At 36.9% G+C, this 21,124-nt stretch overlaps 1 protein-coding gene and 1 long non-coding RNA gene across 4 annotated transcripts; one reads left to right on the top strand and one right to left on the bottom strand.

Moving 5' to 3' along the window:
• Positions 1-814: 814 nt before the first annotated feature.
• Positions 815-10,231, bottom strand: LOC149270557 (uncharacterized). The gene is made up of 2 exons (XR_016268658.1): positions 9,067-10,231; positions 815-2,854 (listed from the first exon to the last, which is right to left on the bottom strand). It is a non-coding gene; the product is annotated as an uncharacterized LOC149270557 (long non-coding RNA).
• Alp13 (Alkaline phosphatase 13) lies at positions 9,881-20,057 on the top strand. Of its 3 annotated transcripts, XM_089462781.1 has the most exons (4): positions 9,881-10,271; positions 10,427-12,651; positions 16,694-19,759; positions 19,824-20,057. In XM_089462781.1, the coding sequence occupies exons 3-4, from the start codon at positions 19,030-19,032 to the stop codon at positions 19,922-19,924; spliced, it is 831 nt and encodes a 276-aa protein (XP_089318907.1). In that variant the 5' UTR covers positions 9,881-10,271; positions 10,427-12,651; positions 16,694-19,029; the 3' UTR covers positions 19,925-20,057. The 3 variants fall into 3 exon arrangements, with proteins under 3 accessions (XP_089318907.1, XP_017874581.2, XP_089318906.1); XM_018019092.2 differs by lacking the exons at positions 9,881-10,271; positions 10,427-12,651 and adding an exon at positions 12,662-13,225 and having other exon boundaries at positions 18,814-19,759; XM_089462780.1 differs by lacking the exons at positions 9,881-10,271; positions 10,427-12,651 and adding an exon at positions 12,662-13,225.
• The last annotated feature ends 1,067 nt before the right edge of the window (positions 20,058-21,124 follow it).

The raw sequence follows: 21,124 nt of genomic DNA, 5'->3' as shown, positions 1-21,124 counted from the left end.
TCTTGATCCAAAAAAATCATCTTGAAGCGCTACTCACCCTGTGCCTGTTGCTGTCGTCGTCGTTGTTGTTGTGGTTGTTGCTGTTGTTGCATTGGCTGTCAACGGCCTCTGGATACCACCAGCTGTGTTCACTTGCAACATATTCAAAGCGAGCACAGGGTGTATCCCAGCGGCAATTGCACAGAGAGAAAGCTTTCTCAGCTAAAAAAAGCTTAGCGAAGACACAAACCAGCTGCCATTGTTCAATTCAGTTGCAGTCGCTGCTTTGTTGTTATAGTTTTAGATGTAGTTGTTATTATTATTTATACTACATACTTTTTCACTTATTTTACACTGCATTTTTCACTGACTGCTTCACATCAATTTGAATTTCACAATTCACTTTACACTAAGCAACAAAAGGTTCAGGAAAATCTATTCAAATATGGTTATATGTTGTTAAAGATAGATTTTGAAGCATTTCTCTTGATTGAATTTAATTTTAAACAGAATTTGGTAGTTTTTAAATAAGTCAATTCTTAGGTAAACTAACATTGATTTATCTAAATTACTTAGCTCATATTCATCTATGTTTATATATACAGGAAAAGCCCTAATCTATATCCATCTAATCTATATACACCTGGTTTATATACTCTTCTCTATATACCTCACACTATACGATGCACTATATACATAAATCACTATATCCTCCTTTATATGAACAAGTTTTAAATTTTATCTATTCTTTTTATTATTCACAAACTTTTTTTATTTTGATAAAGAAAAAAATGTATAAAATTCTTTTGTAAATAAATATTTTTTAACTTCAAAATCTAAATAAAAATATATTTATTTTTTGTATTTAAATATTTTTTGTAACATGCTTTCTTATAATATTTTATTCTAGCCATATCACATTAAAGCGCAAATATTCCTCAGGTGCCCGGTTTAAAGAGCTCTGTACTGTATTTCAAAATATAAACATTTTCTTTTTTTTGTTTTGCCTTATGATTTATGGTTTAAATTTTTTGCCAGCTGCCCGATTAATGTAACAAGCAAACATACAAAATTACATACATACACAATATATCTATGTGTACATTCATATATATGTAGTTAACTGTATATGTATGTATGTTGCATAGTAAATAATAGAAAAGCTGCTTTTGCTTACGCATCACATCTTGTGCTAAGGGCGTGTGTGTGCGTTTGTGTATGTGTGTGTATATGAAAAGGTCAAAGCGTAATAAAAACAAGACAAAAATGTGTTGCATATGCCAAGGCGCAGTATGAGCTAAGACTCATAGTGTGTGTGTGTGCGTCTCTATATATATGTGTGTGTGCACTGCATACATTATTCAGAATTTGCTTTCCATATGCTAGGAAAACATTAAAAATCACATGACACAGTACAGAAAAATTCACACAGAACACGCTGACACACGCACACACACATTTATATTTTTAGCTGCTAATCAATTTTTCCACACCTGAATATGTTATTTTTGTTTTTCAATATTTTTTTGTCTGCTTCTTTTCCTTTGAGCGTCACACAATTAACCCACTCATATAGCAATTCCACACAGACATACTAACATATCTATATAGATAGTTATTTATATATATATATATATATGCATGTATGTATGACAACGGTGCTTCGTTTCGTAGCTGCCTGACCTCGACGGGAGTGCGTTCGACACTGAACCACTGAAGAACTGAATAACTGTGTGACGGGCTGGCAACTAGGCATCGCAGCCGCAACAGCATCCTGTTGGCTGCAGCTGTGTTCGCACAGGTGCGCGTCATTGTATCCCAGTAAATATGCAACAGCATTATTCACTCACACGCCCACACACGCATATACACATGCACACACATTGACGCAGCGAAAGAGAAAGTCTCGGGCAGCTGGCTATTGGGCATACAACAAAAGCAAACAGTTGGCAGACGTCGGCAGCGACGCAACTGCGCTGCTTTAAGTCACCCACGCAAAAGCTATAAAAAAAAAGCTTTCGCATTCTCTCACTTCGTCGTTTGTTTTTGTTTTTCTTTTCACATTGACTTATTTACCTCTCACATGGTGCAGACATATATGCATACATATATACACACACACATATCCATACATATATACATACCTGCTGCTAGCAAGCTTAGCCTAGCAGCGTGCTCACTCTTGCTTACGCCTTCGCCGCGCTCTCTTACTCTCTGCGTCTCTCGTTTTGTCTCTGTCCCAGTCTCTCTTCGTTGCTTTCCACTCTTTTTCTGTTAGTTTGCCGGCTTAGCGCTACTCTCTGTGCTCTGCTGGCGTCGCAGTCGCGTCATATTAAATGGAACACACACACACAACCTTCGATGACGACAAGCGCAACAATAAAAACATTTTCAAGTTCAAGTTAGCCGCTTGCCCAATGCGCATGTCATGCGCCATTTTTGTTTGTCCGCTCGCTCGCACACACAGCGCACCAACGTCAGTTGCACCAGCAACAGTGGGCTAGGGAGGGCTTCGCGACGACTCTCTGCTGCTGCATTTTCATTGTTCCTTTATTGCTACTGCTGTTGCTGTTTACCATTTGCTGGCTCTGCCTCGGTCGCTGTCGCAGTCGCTGCTGTTTGCTGGCGTCATGCGAAAGCTAAACACATTTTGTAACTCTGCTTCTTCTGCTCGCATGATTTATTTTTCTTAATTTTTTCCCTCTTTTTTTTTTGGTATTATTTGTGTTTACTTTTACTTCGCTGGCCCTTTTTGTCCTCCATTATGTGTAGGCGTATCTCTATGTAGAGTGTGTGTGTGCTTGCTATCATTGATGTTGTTGTAGCTGGTTCACTCGACTGTCGCTAATTAAATTTCCATGCTGACGCTGGCACACTAAAAATAAATATACAAAATGAAATTTTGTTTGAAATTCCATAGGTAAATATTAACTTAACGAAAATTGCAGGAGGCAGCCAAAAGAATAAAAAAACAATAATCAAAAATTTGGTGATGGGAGTGGATGTGAGTGACTGGGCATATGAATTCGCCTACCAGTTGCATACTCTTTTACAGACTCTTATAAATGTCTTATAAAATGCACTTTTCTTTAGTATAAATACTTGTCACATCACAATTAATCGATAACAGTTTTGACACACTTATTTATAAATTTATTCACTCTTTTAGTCATGTATGTATGTGTGTATCTACATTTGTTAGGGCATTCAACATTCGTTTTTGTCAAATTTGAACATTTGTTTATTTCGTTTGAAGACCCAAAAATATTTGCATTTTATTTATGTAGCGGCACACGTGCAAATTTCACACTTGGCAACCGTCTATGGGAATTCAAATACATATGTACATACATAAATATGAATATGCGATATATATATATATATATATACAAAAATATATATATACAAATGTTTGTAGGGTATGAGAATGTGTTACAGTATGCAAAATGAAGGTCACTCTCAACGGATTGCACATTCTTGATCACAGTGAAATACACACATACATATGTGATATTATCTGTGAAGTCAAATATATTAATAAATTATGAATGAAATTTGCTTAAATTGTAGTTTTTTTTTTTTTGTCAGAATTTGCGCTTGCAAATTTGGTTGTCTTGTCTTGAATTGTAAAAGCTTGCAGCATTCATATTAGTTTTTAAGATTTACTATCTTAAACTTTAAGGTTGAATGTATATGCCAAATATATCTAGAATTTTATGTTCATTTTCATTGCAAATTATAAAATGGATATATACGATTTAATTATTATTTATTATATATACATTATAGCTAAGAAGCTAGTAGCTAGTATTTATTAAAATTTTGTATTTTATAGCAATCTATTCAATAAATGTTGAAATAAGAAATTTTGCATATTTGATTTTGGATTGCATTTTATAATGCCACGCCAAGGTCTTTGTGAATATTAAAATTGCTGCCGTGCAACGAACTCGGAAACTATGCCAATTTAATTCAAATATAAAATTTAATTTTTTTTTAGTAAATTAACCTTGGTAATTTTGAGCAGTGCACTTTTTTTAACGCGGAGGAAATGGGCATAAAATTGATTTGGCTTTTGTTTTTGTGTCAAATTTCGTAAGCTAAAAATCCATTAAGCCGATTCGGCGCCAGGCGTATAATTAAATGAAGAGCTAAAAGTTCGTCTTTTTTTTTTTTTTTTCATTTTTGTTATTGTCATAAAAGTGTATGGTACGTAGGTGTAGGGGGAGGGGCTGCGAAGAAAGCATGCGATTGCGATTCCGATTGCAAGCGGCAAAGACAATCTACAACAGCATTTCAATTGAAGAGAGAGTGAGCCAGATAGATAATTAAATGGAAATGGAATTGGAAGTGCTATAAAGCACATAGAAATGCGAATAAGTGTTAAAAAGAAGTCAAAAGCAATGCGGTTGGCAAATTTAAAGCTAATAACTATTTTGAGCAATGTGAGAGTGGGAGAGAGAGAATAAAAACAGAGAGTGAACGAAAACACACGCAGATAGACAAGCGACACTACACAACTGTAGTTATTCAATCGTACGTATTGTTGATTTTAAATTTGTTGCTCTGTTTTTTTTTTTTTTTTTTTTCGCTATCTTTCGTTAAATTTTGTGTTTGTGGCGAATTGCTTTTTGGTTGTGCTTTTCGTTGGCTTCCTCTTCCTCTTTGTTTGACGCTCTCGCTGTGTCTCTTTGGCGTGCGCCCTCTCGCTCAGACCTGCTGCCTCGTCGTCTCTCGCTTGCGCAGCGAAACGTGCCAAACTGGTTTATCACACATTTACACACACAAGCAAAAGCTGTGGCAGCTATTGCCTATTCGCTCGCACCGCTGGTCCCATGTACAACTAGTATCTTAACCTTGAACTTGAAACACATACAGCCCGCCACCGCCACCACCTCGACACACTGCTGAATAACAACAACAGCAATGAAGAAGACGTCGACGGCGTCGACGCCGACGCCAGCAGCAACGCCGCCATCGTACACAATTATTTAGGTTTTCTCTTTTCACTCGTGCCATGTGTTTGCGCTTTAATATGCCCTATGTTTAAGTGTATGTGTATGCATGTGTATCTCTGGGATAGACACTCTGTTAGTTTAGCGATTTTCAGCTTTCTTTGGTATTTGGCATGTTGTTTTTGTTTGTTGAAAAACTAGAATTTGTTAACTGCGCTATTGATTACAATTCGATGTTAATTAAGACTGCCGCGAATTATCTCAAGTGAATTTGCTTCAAAGTATCAATTTGGGTACTTTTTATTAAATATCCCAAGCAGAAATGGGTGGAAATTGGTACTTTACTTATTCAATAGCACAGTGGTTCACAAAGTTATAAAAACATACGAATTTCATTCTCTTTAAAAATTAATCTGTATTTATTTTAAGCACATTTTTGTTTGCGTCTTTAATCGACACAAACTAGCTGCAATAATTTGTAATATTTGCACCTTCTAGTTTTATTTCCCCTCATGGATGACGTCATTATTTTGCAATTATCGCAAGACTGTAAAGATGACTTTGCCCTCACACACTCCCTAACTCCCTCTCGCTCCTCTCTTCCACCTCCTGTTGCTCTCAATATTCGCATGCTGAGCTGTTACGTAAAGTTTTTCAAATCTCACAGCTTGCACAAACAAGACCAAAACAAAGCACGCAAGCACAACTTGACTGGAAGTTTAGATATAAATACACAGTTACATACACATGCATGAACTCACACACACGCACAGAGAGAGAGACACAAAGTACTGTGTACTTTGTCGGGTTTGCGGTTTGTCAATGCGAGGGCTGGAGGAAGAAAACAACAGGCGGGATACATGGCTCAGTTCTTGATTGTAAACCTACGAGATAGAAATACCTACATACATATACATACATATGTACATATATACACATGTATGCATATAAGTATACTCATAAAGGGAAGTATCTGTAGATGAGTGGGCAGTTAGCGATTGCATCAAAGTACATTGTATGCCATTGTGTTATTCATATCTATATCGCACATATACATTGTATATATTTATGTACAACTATGTATGCCTATATATAAGATATATACATGTGGAGTGTGGTTTACAATTTCACAGAATTGTTTAGTAATCAACAACTCGCATTTATATAATAAGCGCGAATGTTAGACAACAGCTAAAAAAACACACTTGGCCAATTAAAAGGCGGCAACGCTTTGAGGTTAAGTCACGTGATGTCTCTTTTTAGAACTGGAAAATAAATAAATGCATTCGAGCACTTAAACTACTTATTGCACAATACAGTGAAAACTCCGTATAGCAAAAGGAGAATAGGTGTATTGATAAAGAGATATAGATAATAAACTGTTTAAAAAACTATTTTTCGGAATTTTACAATTTCAGTGTAATCTAACCATATACATATGTATGTAAGTATGGGTTAGATGACTTCTTAAAGTGTTGAAAAATATATCTAACCGATGTTATACAAAATGAGTGTTAGATGTGTGTTGCAGGACTATCTGATTATTTCGATAATTTAAAATAATTGATCAAAATATATAAAAATCACCAGCAGATGCATTGAACTAAACTAAAGCTGAAATTTTGAATGCAAATTTTTGCTTGACTTTTTACACTATGAATATGATCTGAGTACTGGTCCTACAAGTATTCCTGCCGTTCGCTTCAGGTCTTTTGTTTTAAACATATGTACTATCTATTAAACTTTGCAATCCAACAGGACACACACACACACACACACACACACACACACACACACACACACACACACACACACACAAACACACGTTACTCTATTTTTTTCTTTTTCTAACCTTTTGTTGATTGTTTTCTCTTTACGCTTTATTCTGCATATGTATGTACATGCAAGCATAGGCGTCTATATATGTACACATATACATACACACAGTGCTAAGTTGTTTTTCTCCACTATTTCGTTGTTGCGAATTTTGTTTTCAATTTAATTTTCTATGCTTCGTTTTGTCTTTTTTGTTTATGTTATAAAAATATATTTTTATATTTCAGCAAATGCGGCGGCAAAACACAGAATTAGAAAAAAAAATGTTATTAAGAGAGTGCCGGAGCGCACGTATTCAAACGTTTGTGTATGTGTATATATGTACGTACATACATACATATGTATGTATTTAGGTACAAATACATATGTAAATATGGGTGAATGTGTGCAGTATTAAAAATGTTTGCAAGCTTTTCTTTTAACAATTGTCTCTCTCGCACAACAATAACAACACTAGCCAGAACAGTTATCGCAGCGAAAACAAAAACAAAATGTATGAATAGAAAGAAAAAAGCGTAACTACGACGCAATTCAGTTTACTCACACTCATTGCTACATTCTTCACATCTCTCAGCTCAGATTTTGTGTTTTTTGTTTTTGTTTTTGGGCTTTTGTCGCTAACGGCTTAAACGAGGGTTGCTTGCGGCATTTTGCGTGGCAGGACCACAAGCACGACGCAATATGCATACGAAAGACACTTACATACATACATATATGTATTTATACCGAATTTTAACTGGCTTTTATTTCCGCATTCCGCACACAAACTACGCAACGGACACGCGGACACTCAAACAGGAACTGCGCTGGGCTGCGATCGGTTAAAGGTGCCGCCGCTCAATGTCGTCGCCGTTAGACGCAGGCCGCATGGAAGCCGCGATGCTTACGTGTGTGTGTGTATGTCGCTTCTAGCTTCTAGAATTCGCTCTCCGTCGCACGTTCACTCACACTTGCAGCTAAGTTTCGTTAAGTTTTTGACGTTTCTTCCTGTTCCTGTTGTTCTTCCACACCATCATGGTTGCCCTACTGCCCCACACACCGATGCTACCAACGCTGCCATCGTTTCCACACAACGCGTCGTGGCCTTCAGCCGCATTTCGTTCTCTCTTTCACGCTCTCACTCATTCTCTCTATCTTCCTCTCTTTCTCTCTCTCTCACACACTCTCTCTGCCTTTATGTGCTGTGTTCTCTGCCATTGCCATTCTTTCATTCATGTATTCTACTTGTCCCTTGCGCAATGTTTGAAAGTTCTTTAGCATTCTTTGCTCATTTTTGTCCGCCCGAATGTGTGCGTGTGTTTATGTATGTATTTTTATCCGTGTGCTTGTGCGCGCTGTTGTGTTTGTGTTAGTGTTTTTTTTTTTTTTTTTTGCTTTGGTTGTGCTTTTTGCGCTCCGCAACCAAAAATATAGTTTTTTTTGTTTTTATGTTTCAGCAATAACACATTTATCTATGAGGGTGTGCGCGTACTGAGCTTTACTTTTGCTCTTTGCGACCGTTTCGTTTGCTGTTGCAGCGCACGATTTATGTATATTGCCCTTTCTGCACGACTACAGGATCTATTACTACTTAAATAAGAAATACATACATATGTACATGTGTGCATATTTACATATATGTATGTATGGGACATGTAACATGATTTGTTTCAATTCACTTTCGTTCCAGAACAAAAATATACGAATACATATATAAACACACACACACACACACATCAAGAACACTTCCAAACACTGAGTGCAAGAAATGCAGCGAATTTAAAGTACAATGGGCTTTTTCTGGTAAAAACTAGTAAATTTATTGTTTTTATTTGACTTTAGTAGATGTATATGCATATGTGTAAAATATACAGAAATTAGGTGTGGAAATATTACACATTTTCTATTTCTTATTTTGAAAAAAAAAAAAAAAAAAAAAAAAAAAACAATTTAAAATAAAAATAAAATAAATAAATAAATAAATAAAATAAATAAATAAATAAAAATAAAAATAAATAAATAAAAATAATAAAAAAATTATAAATAAAAAAATAAATAAATAATAATAAAATAATAATTATAAAAGTAAATAAATAAAATTAAAAAAAACTTTTATTATTTGTATACACCTCTAATGAGAAATTGGAATATATTTTTAAATAAGCCCATTCCTGAAATATTTACCAAATCTATCAGTAAATAAAAATTATTTGTTGCGCTATGATAGATTCTTGATATATTATTAATCAAGATAAAAATATCGATTTTAAATAACTAGAATTAGTTTAATTTGTAATAAAAATAAATACCTTCTTACCTAGCAGCAATGGCGTGAATCTACTTTCTCTCCCTTCCTAGCCCTTACATTTGGCTGACACCTCTTCGGATGATGCAATCTTTATTCTTTTCTCATTTTATTTTCACTGACATTTTATTTCCATGCTTTATTAAAAAATTTGTTTGTATAGTAAAGCAGAACGGAATCACATGTTTGACACGTAATATTTGCAGGAGATGCAAATAAAATATTTATATAGACATTTTATTGCACTTTTTTTTATATATATATACAATTACTTTTAGCTTAAATTTAATTAAATTTTTTTTTAATTTGTTCTTTACTTTTGCGCACTTCTTAAATTTTGTTTTGCACAATTAATTTATTATTGTTTATATTTATATTGCTATTTAATTGTTCTTGTTTGTTTTTCTTTTATTATTATTATTTATTTATTTATTTATTTTTTTTTTTTCATTTTGGCAATTTCAATTGATGTCATTTGCGTGTCTAATTATATATATTTATTAAAAATCGAAATCAATATTTTATATATATTATTTTTTTTATATAGTATTTGACTCCTGTTGCCAGTGTGCAGTGATTATTGTGTGAGACTGTTTGGGAATGGTACGTTGTTCGCTGCTTGCCTGTCGCGCTTTCAATGCCAAGCGCAGCAAAAATGGCCAGCTAAACAGGCCTTCGACGACGCGACGTCGCCGTCGTTCGCTGCTGGCTGCTGTCGGCTCGTTAAGCTTCGTGTTGCCGAATGCTTTTGCGGCGATTCTTAAAAAATTTCATCTACGGCGAAATTGAATGTGCATTTGTGTGCATGTGTATGCCTCGCTGAGTCAGTTAGAGCGCAGCCAGTGCGAAAAGCGACCCAAAGCTCGGTTCAAGTTCAAGGATGTTATGCAATAAACCACATGCAAGAGCGTAGAAGCTGAAGAGCATGAGGCATCCATACATATAAAAATATTCACGTACACAATCGCATATGTGTGTACGTACATACATATATGGAGGCGGGTGCATATAAAGGAAGCTGCTGCCGCTGCGGCTGCTCGAACGCTTTCAATTCGCCGCTGATCTCACACACACAGCGTCGTTGTTGCTGTTGCTGCTGTTAGCTTGTGCAGTCTACCCTGACCGCGCCTTAGTTACTGTTATACACAAAAGTATGTATTTAAACATACGTGTGTACGTGTGTGAATGCACATGTACTAGGTATTGTATATACATATGTAAGTATAATATGCGCACAGTGCGCGCCCAGGCCTGGGCTAACCGGGTTGCAGCTAGTATATAATTAGCGCATTTACTGACTAACTGCAACAGCAACAACAATTAGCAGAGACACACATATGTATATATGTATGTATGTATATTTATGCTACAGATAAATGTGCGTGTGTTGCAATTTACAAGCGTCTTTACTCTTTGACCCCCACCACCTACATCCCCTTTGAATTGCTTAATTGAATTGGTTTGGGCTTTTTGCTGTATGAGTGAATACAGTTAAACACGTATGTATGCACTTATATATATGTAGGTATGTATTTGCACGTATGTACATAGGTGTATGCATGTATTTAAGTGCGCCACGCTCTTTGACTTGTTTGTTTAATTGTTTAATTTAATTAAATGCTTCAACTGCACTGTTTGCATCGGAAAGCAAAGTATCTGAATCTGTCTTCATATACATCTATATATATGTATCTAGGTCTTTATATGTTTTCGTATCTGTATCTGTATGAATACATGTGGCTATATCTGTATCTTCATCTGGATCTGTATGTGTATCAATATCTGTGTCGTATATATACTCATTTGAATCTGTATCTGTATCTATATGTCTATATACACATTTATAAGTATTTGTTTCTAAACCTGTGACTATATCTGTATCTGAATGGAAATATGTATGGAGATACATATACATATGCATTTGTATAGTTAAATACATGTGTAGCTCTATCTGCATCTATCTATGTATGTATGTATCTTTGTATCTACGTACACATGCTTACCTTTATCTGTGTATCTGAATGTGCACCTGTTTGTGTTTGTGCAACAGATGATATTTGCAAGCCTTTCGTTTTATAAATTTCCTCATCTGTCGCTGTTGCTGCGCTGCTTTCTTATGTCATCCTCAGCGCAGTCTTATTAAGGGTACCTAGATACACACACTCACACTCACACATGCATTTATATAATCTCAAATATGTCCATTTATAGCTACTGCTAAAACTACAGCCGCAGATGTACGCTTGAATAGCCCAGCTGCACTTCTCTGTTTGGGATAAACAAACTCATCCGCAATTGTATAGTGAAGTGCAAAAGTTTTGGTATGCGTTGAGCGGCATTGCTCGGTCAGTCAGTTGATCAATCATTTTTTGAAATATCGAACCCCGATTTCATTAGAGGCACAGAATAATTTTGTACCTCAATCTATCCAAAGATCTTTAAATATAATTAAATGGGATTACTTGTATATGTTGTTGTTTTTATTTTTGTGATTAAAGCTAAATTACAAATTACGCATACGACGAGGTGTGCATTGCTTCCTTATATTCACTGTGATCATGTAATAATTGGGATGTTTCCCATTTTCAAACGGCGTTTTCGATTATTATCATTTTTTATTTGAAAACTTAATTTTACGGCACATCGGGCACGATGTGAACTTTCCTGCTAAGAGTTTGAGCGAAAATATTTTGTTTACTGTTAAAGAATTGGCATTAAAATGATTTTAATTTTGTATACAAAGTGAACAGAATTCATTGCTAAAAGCGGTAAACTTGGCTCAGACCTATGAAATATATATATATATATATATGTACATACATACATATGTACATATATAAATACATACATACATAACTACACCTATATATACAGAACGTCCATATTGACTATTTTCATATCTATTATAAATTGTGTATACGATGAAATTGAAGTGAAATAAAATCAAGCGCAATTGCGAACGTGATGAAATACTAACTCGGCCAGCGTACGAGCATTCGTTGTGCAGCGAACGCGAAGAGGGCAAAGAAGAGGGGGCCACTAGCTGCATACATTTCGCAAGCAGTGTAAGCTGCTGTTGCTGCTGCTGCTGCAAATTCGCCCTTTGCCGTCGCAGCGCATGTCAAGAGTAGGTGACCTTGACAGTGAACTTGAAACAAATGCTACAAGGATTGTGCTGTGCTGTCTGTATATACATATGTATGTACATGCCTATGAACCTATGTAAGTATATTGTTCGCAACGATGGGAATGAAACGCAGCGAAAAGTGGCGAACAGCGAATGAACGAGTGAGCAAGCGAGCGAACGAAATAGCAAACACAGGCAACAACAACCTGAATTTGAAAAAAGCTCTTACGCTGCAGATGCAGCTGAGAAGTAGGGGGGCGGGCCACCACCGTGCGCTTGTATTTGTGCCTTAAATAGCTATAAAATGATACACGGACTCTCTCTAGCGCTACGTCTCTCAACGAAAACTTTGCTCTCTCACGATGAATCATCGCTATTGCAACGAGTGAGACCTATTGTCTACAGTCGTCAATTGGAATTCGTGCCAGAAATTTCGCTTTCATGTTTCTCACTTTCGCATATGGCAAACGGTAGGGCGCTTTTTATGCAATGCTGCCAAAGCTAACGGAAAACATATTGTATGTTTTTGTATTGCATTTGCACGCCTATACATGTGTGTGTGTGAAGCTCTGGATATTGGAATAAAAGTAATTTCGATTTCATTCGACCCTTGCCGCACTTGACAAATGGAATTTATCGAGTTTCGTACACTCTCAACTTTACCATTTTATATGCCACTGTGTGCGTGTTTGGTTGTGTGTGTGTGAATGTGTGGGTGTATGTACATAAATACGTATCTATGTATGCACATACATATGTATGTACATATGTACACCCCCCACCCCTGCTAACGATTGCAGTCCTCGTCACTTACGTCAATTGAGAACGACAGCAACGTTGCAAGTTCAGTAACATAGCTTAAAGCCAGCAAAACGGTTACAATTTCATTAGACGTTATAGTATATTAATGAAATGTAGCTTTAGTTACCGTCGTTATCGCACAAATGAAATCAGCTGTAAATTAGGCAGTCAGGTTGCAAATTGAAAAGAACCGGGACGGTTACGAAGTAGCTAATGCCTATTTATAGAACTTCAAAGGAAAATGTAAGTTAGTAAGAGATAAAACATATAACAGCTGTTCTAGATTTGAAGTATGTGTATATGTACATATGTACTAGTTCGTCAGAGTACTTTACATCCACAACAGCTGTTATAAGGAGACTGTTATAAAGATGCATCTGAATGCATGCGGCGAAAAAGCGAAAAGAATTATGGCACGAGGCGAAAAGTAAATTTTGTCTAAGAATTTATGTTTTTTAATTTAGCGACTTGGATCGCTGGGCAATGCAATTGGAAAGTTTTTGAGCTTATAAAATTGCCAAAAAAAGAAGGGAAAAACCTCAATAACTGCCTAGCGCACAGCTAGATATTGCGCAGCTGAGTGCAAGAGAGAGAGTGTGCTTATGTATATGCATATATATATACATATGCAAGTACCCATATACATACTACATATGTACATGTGTGTGTGAGAGTGTGCGATAACCTTGAGACTGCTTTGAATTTAGTTGGCACAACAGCACGAGAGAGAGAGAGAGAGAGAGAGAGAGAAAGAGCAGGCCCTAACAAGATAGAGCGGGAAATGCAGGCGAACAGCTTGCATTTCGTTTTCTGCTTTTGCTTTTGGTTTGTTTGTTTGTTTGCGCGCGTATGCGTGTGTGTTTGTATATACTTACAGCTTTTTGCTTTGGTACACATTTCTTGCGCTGCCTTGCTGTCACACTCTATCTTCTTCGCCTTAGGCACGCTGCCCCGCTCTATCAGATTTAGAGCTTTTTTTGTTGTTTTTGCTTGCGACGAAATGCAACTCACGTTCAAGGCCAGTATCAAAATGCATTAGTATAAGAGAGCGCACTCACACGATGACTGTGTGTGTGAGTGTGAGAGTAGTGAGAGAGGGTGTGTATTGGTTTCGCTGCTGTCGTCGTCAGTTGTCAACTGTATTTGCTTTGGTTATAAAGCGCTCAGATGCAAACAGATGAGAAAACTACATTATATACATCTACATAAAAGTGTATATGTGTATGTATACATATATATTTATGTGTGCTTATAGCTGCACTTATAATCAATAGCTCGCAACTTATGCCAGTGATGGACAACAAATTTTCCATTTTCTTTTATGATCTTGTTTCGAAGCACAGTGAGCACTCTCTAATATGCGAGAGCTTGAAATTGAAATTTAAAATTATTAGAAATTTAAATAAAAATTTTTGTCGCAATCTTAAAATAAAATATTTATTCATTAAATTTATTTTTCGTTTTATTATTATTTTTTATTTCCGAGTATGTACTTTATGTCTGATTAAATTTAGTTCAGCTCTTAGCATTCCACTCAACTGCAGGCATATCTAATCATTTTAAATTGTTATCTAATCTAATTGCTTTGCATGAATTCGATAGAAACGAGATTGCATAGAATTACGATTAGGTTCAATTAAATTACACGGAATTACATGCAATTTATAACGGTATATATACATTTATGTAAATGTATTAACGTATAAATGTATGTACGTATGTAAATTTCATCTTATTAGTTTTCCATACATACATGGATGTATATGCAATTACTTTCAAACTGTCGAGTGAGATTGAAATGCAATCAGCCATGAAAATTACAGTGCTTGTCAAATATACATTTACATACTATATTTATATATGTGTGGGTATGTGCGTGTGCTTAATATGGAAATGAACTTTTTTATAATCGAAAATTATAATTATCGTTGTTAGAAAAATATTTGTATATATATAGTATATATATTATATACATACATATGTATAATTATATGTAAATATTGGTATTGTAAATGCAGAGAAAGAAAAACGCAACAAAAATAATTTAATCACAGACAGCAATTTATAAAGATATAGCTTAAGGTACAGACAATGCAATTTAAACTAATCACCAAATAATATCAAACTCATATGAAATATTAAGCAGCGATAAATGAACAAGTCATCATTAAAATCTTAAGACCTTCTCATTGTTCAGTGCCAATATTAGTCAAATGATATGACATTTTGGCGAAATGAACTAGTTCCAATATTGATTTACTGCTGCTAATGATCTAATAAAAACAAGAGTTTCAATAAATCATTACTAAAACATTAAACAAAATAACAGCAAAACAAAATCACGTTTCATTTATGGGGAAACGTTTTTCCACTTCGAATAGATTGTTAGTATGCCTGATTGAATGCTTGATTGATTGACGTCAACGTGAGTGCATACTCAACATTTTCCAACACTGACCATCCATATGGAAATGTGAAAAATGGAAATGCAATGGAAAATGGAAAAGTCTCTTGGATGTTCGCTGTTGGAGAGGACAAGGTCAGCCATTTGCCAAGAGCAGAGCTGAGTGGAGCAGAGCAGAGCAGAGCCCAATTGCACATAGCTCGGAACTTCTCCTACTCTCAGACAGTGTCTCCTTCTCTCACTCTATATATCTCTCTCGCTCTCTCTCTCTCTCACTTTGCTTTGGGCTCGCCCACGCCTTGGCATTTCAGTTACTTGGGCAGCGTGGGCGTCAGCAGCTGTTGAACTGCATTAACTGCTCTTGCTGCTCCTGCGGCTGTCCCTCCAACTCCTGCCGTTGCTGCCATGTCCTTCAATTAGTTGACGGCACCAGCTGCGTTGCCACATGCCACATGCCTATACCCCATATACCACATGGCCCACCGCCCATCCCCGGTATGGTCAAAAAGCTCGGCCCAATTCCTTGTTGACTGCAATTTGACAAGCACTCGACACTAATTGCAACTTGGAATAGATACATATTTATCTATGTTTATAACGAGCTACAGATACACACATATGTATCTCTATCAATGTATAGATGGGAATGTGTGTCTGATTCGTCTATATTTAGTGTGGGTCTCATCCAAGTCTGTCTATCTTTCAATTTACATTGTCCATCTATGCATAGTATCCCTGTATCCATCTTTAGATGCATGAGGATCTTTATTTTCATCTGTCCATAAATACGTGTTTATCTTGATCTATCTATGTCTGATGCATGTGTATCCTTTGCTAACTGCATAGACACACTTATATATTTTTCGATGTCTGTCTATAGATATATATATATATATGTATCTTCATCCATATCTGTCATGCATTCATAAGCATCTTTATCCTTTTATCATAGACGCAGATGCAAATTCAGTGCACATACAGATACATTTCTTTGTTTAGTATACTCTATCCACAGACACACATGCTTGACTGTAGATAAAAATGTATCAATATCTGTCAACAGATTCTTAATTGGTATCATGGTCTATATAAAAATATACATATCTAGGTTTACGTTCATATAATTATCTGTAGATACATTTGTCTTCTTTTATATCATTCTATTTATATTTATTTATATATCAATATCTAGGTATATTTATTTATCAATTTACTGTAGGTAATCCATCTTTGACTTTCCATAGAAACTTGTACATTTGAATTGCTTAAATGTAAAAATTACAATAAATATCTGTTCCACTTTGCAGGCAGCACTAGGATTTAGTATTCGTTGAGCCACTGTCCTTCCAGGCGGCTTTTCTCTATCTCTTTCCATGCTCCAGGTTCCAACTGACAGGAAGTCGGCCGTCACAGCAGTTATATAAATAAGTATATACACACACAGTAGTCTAAGCATGCACATGCATACATTTTGTACGTACATATGTGCGTATGTAAATGCAAGCACGCTTTGTGTGTGTATGTCATGTCGGCCATGTAAGCCATGCGTTTGCACTAAACTGCCGACAGGTGGCGCCAGTTAAAACTTTAGCTATTACACGAACCGGGCAGCCTGTCTAAAGCTTCTACAGTGCGTACGGCCAACGTAAATGTTAAGTAACATAGCTAAACTACTTACAGGTAAATGTTACGATTATGTGACTAGGGCGGGCATACTGGGTATAGCAACTAGAAGTGGGCCACACGCAATGCGTAAGACACCATTCACAGCATGATTGGAAAATAGCCATCGGATATAATTTAGACAGAAAAGTCTGTGAATGCCGTGGGGCGTATTTGATGTTTTGAGCCCAACTGTCAAAGCCAACAGACAAATAGATAAAATGACAAATTGATAAAGCGTCGTAGCAGGTAGCAGGTATCAAGGGGCGAGTGGCGAGTGGCGAGCGGCAAGGGGCAGCTGCTGTTGCATTTGTGACAGGGAAAACTGACCACATGTCAATGCAAAGCAACTTCAAAGCGTCAAAATGACGGCTACCCAACTGCACTTGGCGAAAATTGGCTGTTGAACTTGAAAAAAGATTTATAGATTTAAAAAATTTTTGTATGGTTTAAAAAAATTAGTTAAATAAGAAAATGAAATAAAATGAATATGAAAATGAAATCCTTTTAATGATTTTTGTATTTAAAAATAATATAATAAGTTTATTTATTTAATTTTTTTCATGAAAAACTTTTGTAGGAAATAAGAAAGAACATTTTTGTGCCGTGTGTAGATTTCTTTCGTTTTAATCTTTAAAAGTTCAAATCAAGCATTTCAACATTTAATTTTGTGTGGCTTTCGCTAAGTGTAGCTGGGGTAACTAGGGTTAGCCGGCTAGGGTCAATGGGGCGTGACAGCAGGTTAACAACTTGTAATTGCGACAATAATTTTGCATTTGCATTCGCAATTCGCAATTCGCAATTCGCAGTTCGCATAACGACAAATGTGGCGGATGGTAAACGGCGTTCGATGCGTTTAATTGAAAATTCATAAGCGAATAGTTGGTCAAAGGTTTTGCAATATTCAAATGACAATTAGATGTGTGTGCATGTGTGTGTGCCACGCCCATGCAATAAAACAGTTGCGGCGTCCCACAAACAATGTGCGCAACATTTAATTACCAAAACAGAGACGTCGCGCTGTTGAGCCATGCAAAGGGTTAACCCAAAACTCGAATTGGAGCTCCAATATACTGACAAATACACTGAGCGAAATTGCTAGCAACCATTATAAAATGTGTAAACATTAATGTTGCAGGTCCTTAACTTGCATTCTATATTTTTTGAGTGAAAGCAACAACTTTTAGGCATCCAGTGAATCATATATTGATTGATCTATTAACGACTAGTAAGTAGTACCTTACTTATTGACGGCCTAATATACTAATTAACAATGATTTATGGACTGACTGTTGACTAACAGTCATGACTGATATGCTGACTAATTGATTAATATAGATTGCTTGATTGATGTGCCGTCTAATATGCGGATTGTCAACTGATTGAATCAATCAGTCATTCAAAGTTATTATCTGACTTGCTGACTGAGTATTTGATGGACTAACTGTTTCGTATACCTAACTGTCCTTGTGTACTAATTACCTGATTGACAGAATACTATACTGATTGAGCGGCTGGTAGACTGATTGACAGTCTGACTTATAGACCGGTTGGCATACTGATTGACTGCCTCACCGACTGTGTGAGTAAATGATTGACTTAACGTCAATAAATATATCTGCACTGACTGATTGATTGACTTCAAGAAGAATATGCATAATAGAAGAGATAAAGCTATATCATTCTATAGTTGGCCATCTGAAAATTCTCTATAAATGTAAGAAACATAAGTTGTACTTTCTTCGTAAATATTTATTGTACTTAGTTATGTATAAGGCTGAAGAACAGCTGCAGCTACAGCTCGCCCTGTGATGCAACGGCTGCTCTTCGCTCACTCTGGTCGGGCGTGCCTCTGGCAGCGGTGCAGCGTCTGCGGAGCAACTGCAGCAGCAGAGAGTCGGAGCTGCTGAGCGTGCTGCGGCAGGCGCAGCTGGCGGGTTTTCGCACAGGTTTCGTGACCAATCAACGCTTGACGAGCGCCATGGGCTCCGCGCTCTATGCGCAGCTGACGCCGAGCAACTGGGAGTGTGATGGCCTGATGCCAGTGGGTGCTATCGAGGCTGGCTGCCAGGATGTGGCCCAGCAGCTCATCTCAAGCGCAGCGGGGCAGTCTCTCAACGTGCTGCTGGGCGGCGGACGGCAGCTCTTTAATGCCAAGGTGCCCAGCTACGAGTGGGATCCAGTGGATGAGTTGCTGTGCCGCGCCAGAGCCGGACGCAATCTATTGCGCGACTGGCAGAATCAGAAGCTGAAGCTCAGGCCCAGCAGACGCTTCGAGCTGGTGCAGCAGGCACAGGAGCTGAGCTCCATCAATGGCAGCAGCTTGGACTATCTGCTGGGCGTCCTGGCCAATGGAGATCTGAGTGGCAACGCCCGGGCGCCCACGCTACAGCTGATGCTGCACAAAGCGATGCAGGTGCTCCAGCGACCAGGTGTGGGCCATCTGCTGCTCGTCGAGCACTATGTCCAGCCGCAGCTGGCGGTCAGCCAGCAGCTGCAGCTGCTCAATGCCACACTCTCGGAGCTGCTGGGCCACAAGGATCAGCTCACGCTGGTGCTGCTGACCAATGGCAACTACCTCAGCGCCAGTCGCGATATGAGCGAGGAGACGCAGCCGGTGAGCACGCTGGAGGAGGCCTTCCAAGGGCCAGAGCTGGAGCTGCAGCGTCGACTGCAGCAGATGCCATCGGAGAGTTTGCTCTTTGCACAGGGTGAGTCGTGTCCAGACAGGGTGTATGTAGATATATTTACATGAATATGCTAAACTCCTTACAGGTCCCAAGTCTGTGCTCTTCTATGGCGTGCATGATGAAACCTATCTGGCACAGACTTTGTCCCACGCTCTGGGCATCGACGTGTTCGGTAGGCAGCTCTAATTTTCCTTATGGCAGATAAAGGAATTTTTATATAGTCGTTATATAGTGACATAAGTGCAAGCGAGTTGCTCGAACTGCTGCATACTCGTTCAATTTAAAAATATTTATAACATTCTATGAAAAATAAAACCATGAATACATTTTTATTGAATTTTTTATTAAAATATTCATTATTAAATGTTATTTATTAATTATTATTATATATTATTTATTTTAAAATTAATCAACGAATATTTTTAATTTAATTTTGTATTTTACCCTGAACCCATTGAAAATGGGGTTTTCAATTGTTCATTTTTTTTTTCATTTATTTACTTTTTTTATTAAAAAAAACAATTATGAAAAATAAAACAAGGATTTTTATACCCTGAACCCATTGAAAATGGGAAATCAGGGTATAATGGTTTTGTGAAAAGTATGTAACAGGCAGAAGGAATCATCGCAGACCCCATAAAGTATATATATTCTTGATCAGGACGACGAGCTGAGTCGATATAGCCCTGTCCGTCTGTCCGTCCGTATGAGCAAAAGAATCTCAGAAGATATAAGAGCTAGAGAGCTGAAATTTGGCAAGCATACTCGTGTATACCATAGGCAGTACAAGTTTGCTTTATTTTTTCGATAACTCATCCGATAACTTTTTTATCGAGAATAATCGAAAAATCGACAATGTTTTTTCAGCTTATTTTGAACACTTTTAGACCTGGAGACTTCAAATTTGCGTTGTATATAAAGTTAATGGATACAAAGATTTTGTAATTTACAGATTTTGGATACCACGCCCCCTTCGCCCCCAATTTGTAAAAAACGCATTTCAAGTACTAGAGACTTGTGCTTTGAAATGTACACACATTTAAGCCATATGATTACGCTCTAAAAGTTTCATTAAGATCGTATGTCTACAAAAGAAATTATTCAACAAATAAATTCTCGTTATATTGCCCACACTGCAGTGCAGCCCAAGCGCAGCCGCTGCTAGCTGCGCAGTTTGCAAAGCGCGTGCTTATACGTGCATGTGTATGTATGTGTGCATAAAAGAAGTCCAGAATGATTAGAATATCAGTTTGGAGGGTTCAGGGTATCTCCTAGTCGAGCAGTCTCGACTGGAGCCTTCTTACTTGTTAAAATTAAGTTTATTATTATTTATTTATTTTATTTTTTGTATTTGCTTTACTTATTTAATATTCTGCTATTTTTGAC

The sequence above is a fragment of the Drosophila arizonae genome, chromosome 2 (assembly GCF_054131065.1).
Source record: "Drosophila arizonae isolate 15081-1271.41 chromosome 2, UAZ_ARI_1.0, whole genome shotgun sequence".
Taxonomy (NCBI): domain Eukaryota; kingdom Metazoa; phylum Arthropoda; class Insecta; order Diptera; family Drosophilidae; genus Drosophila; species Drosophila arizonae.
Note: the sequence above shows the minus strand (reverse complement) of the source record. Positions and strands in the feature narration are given on the sequence as shown.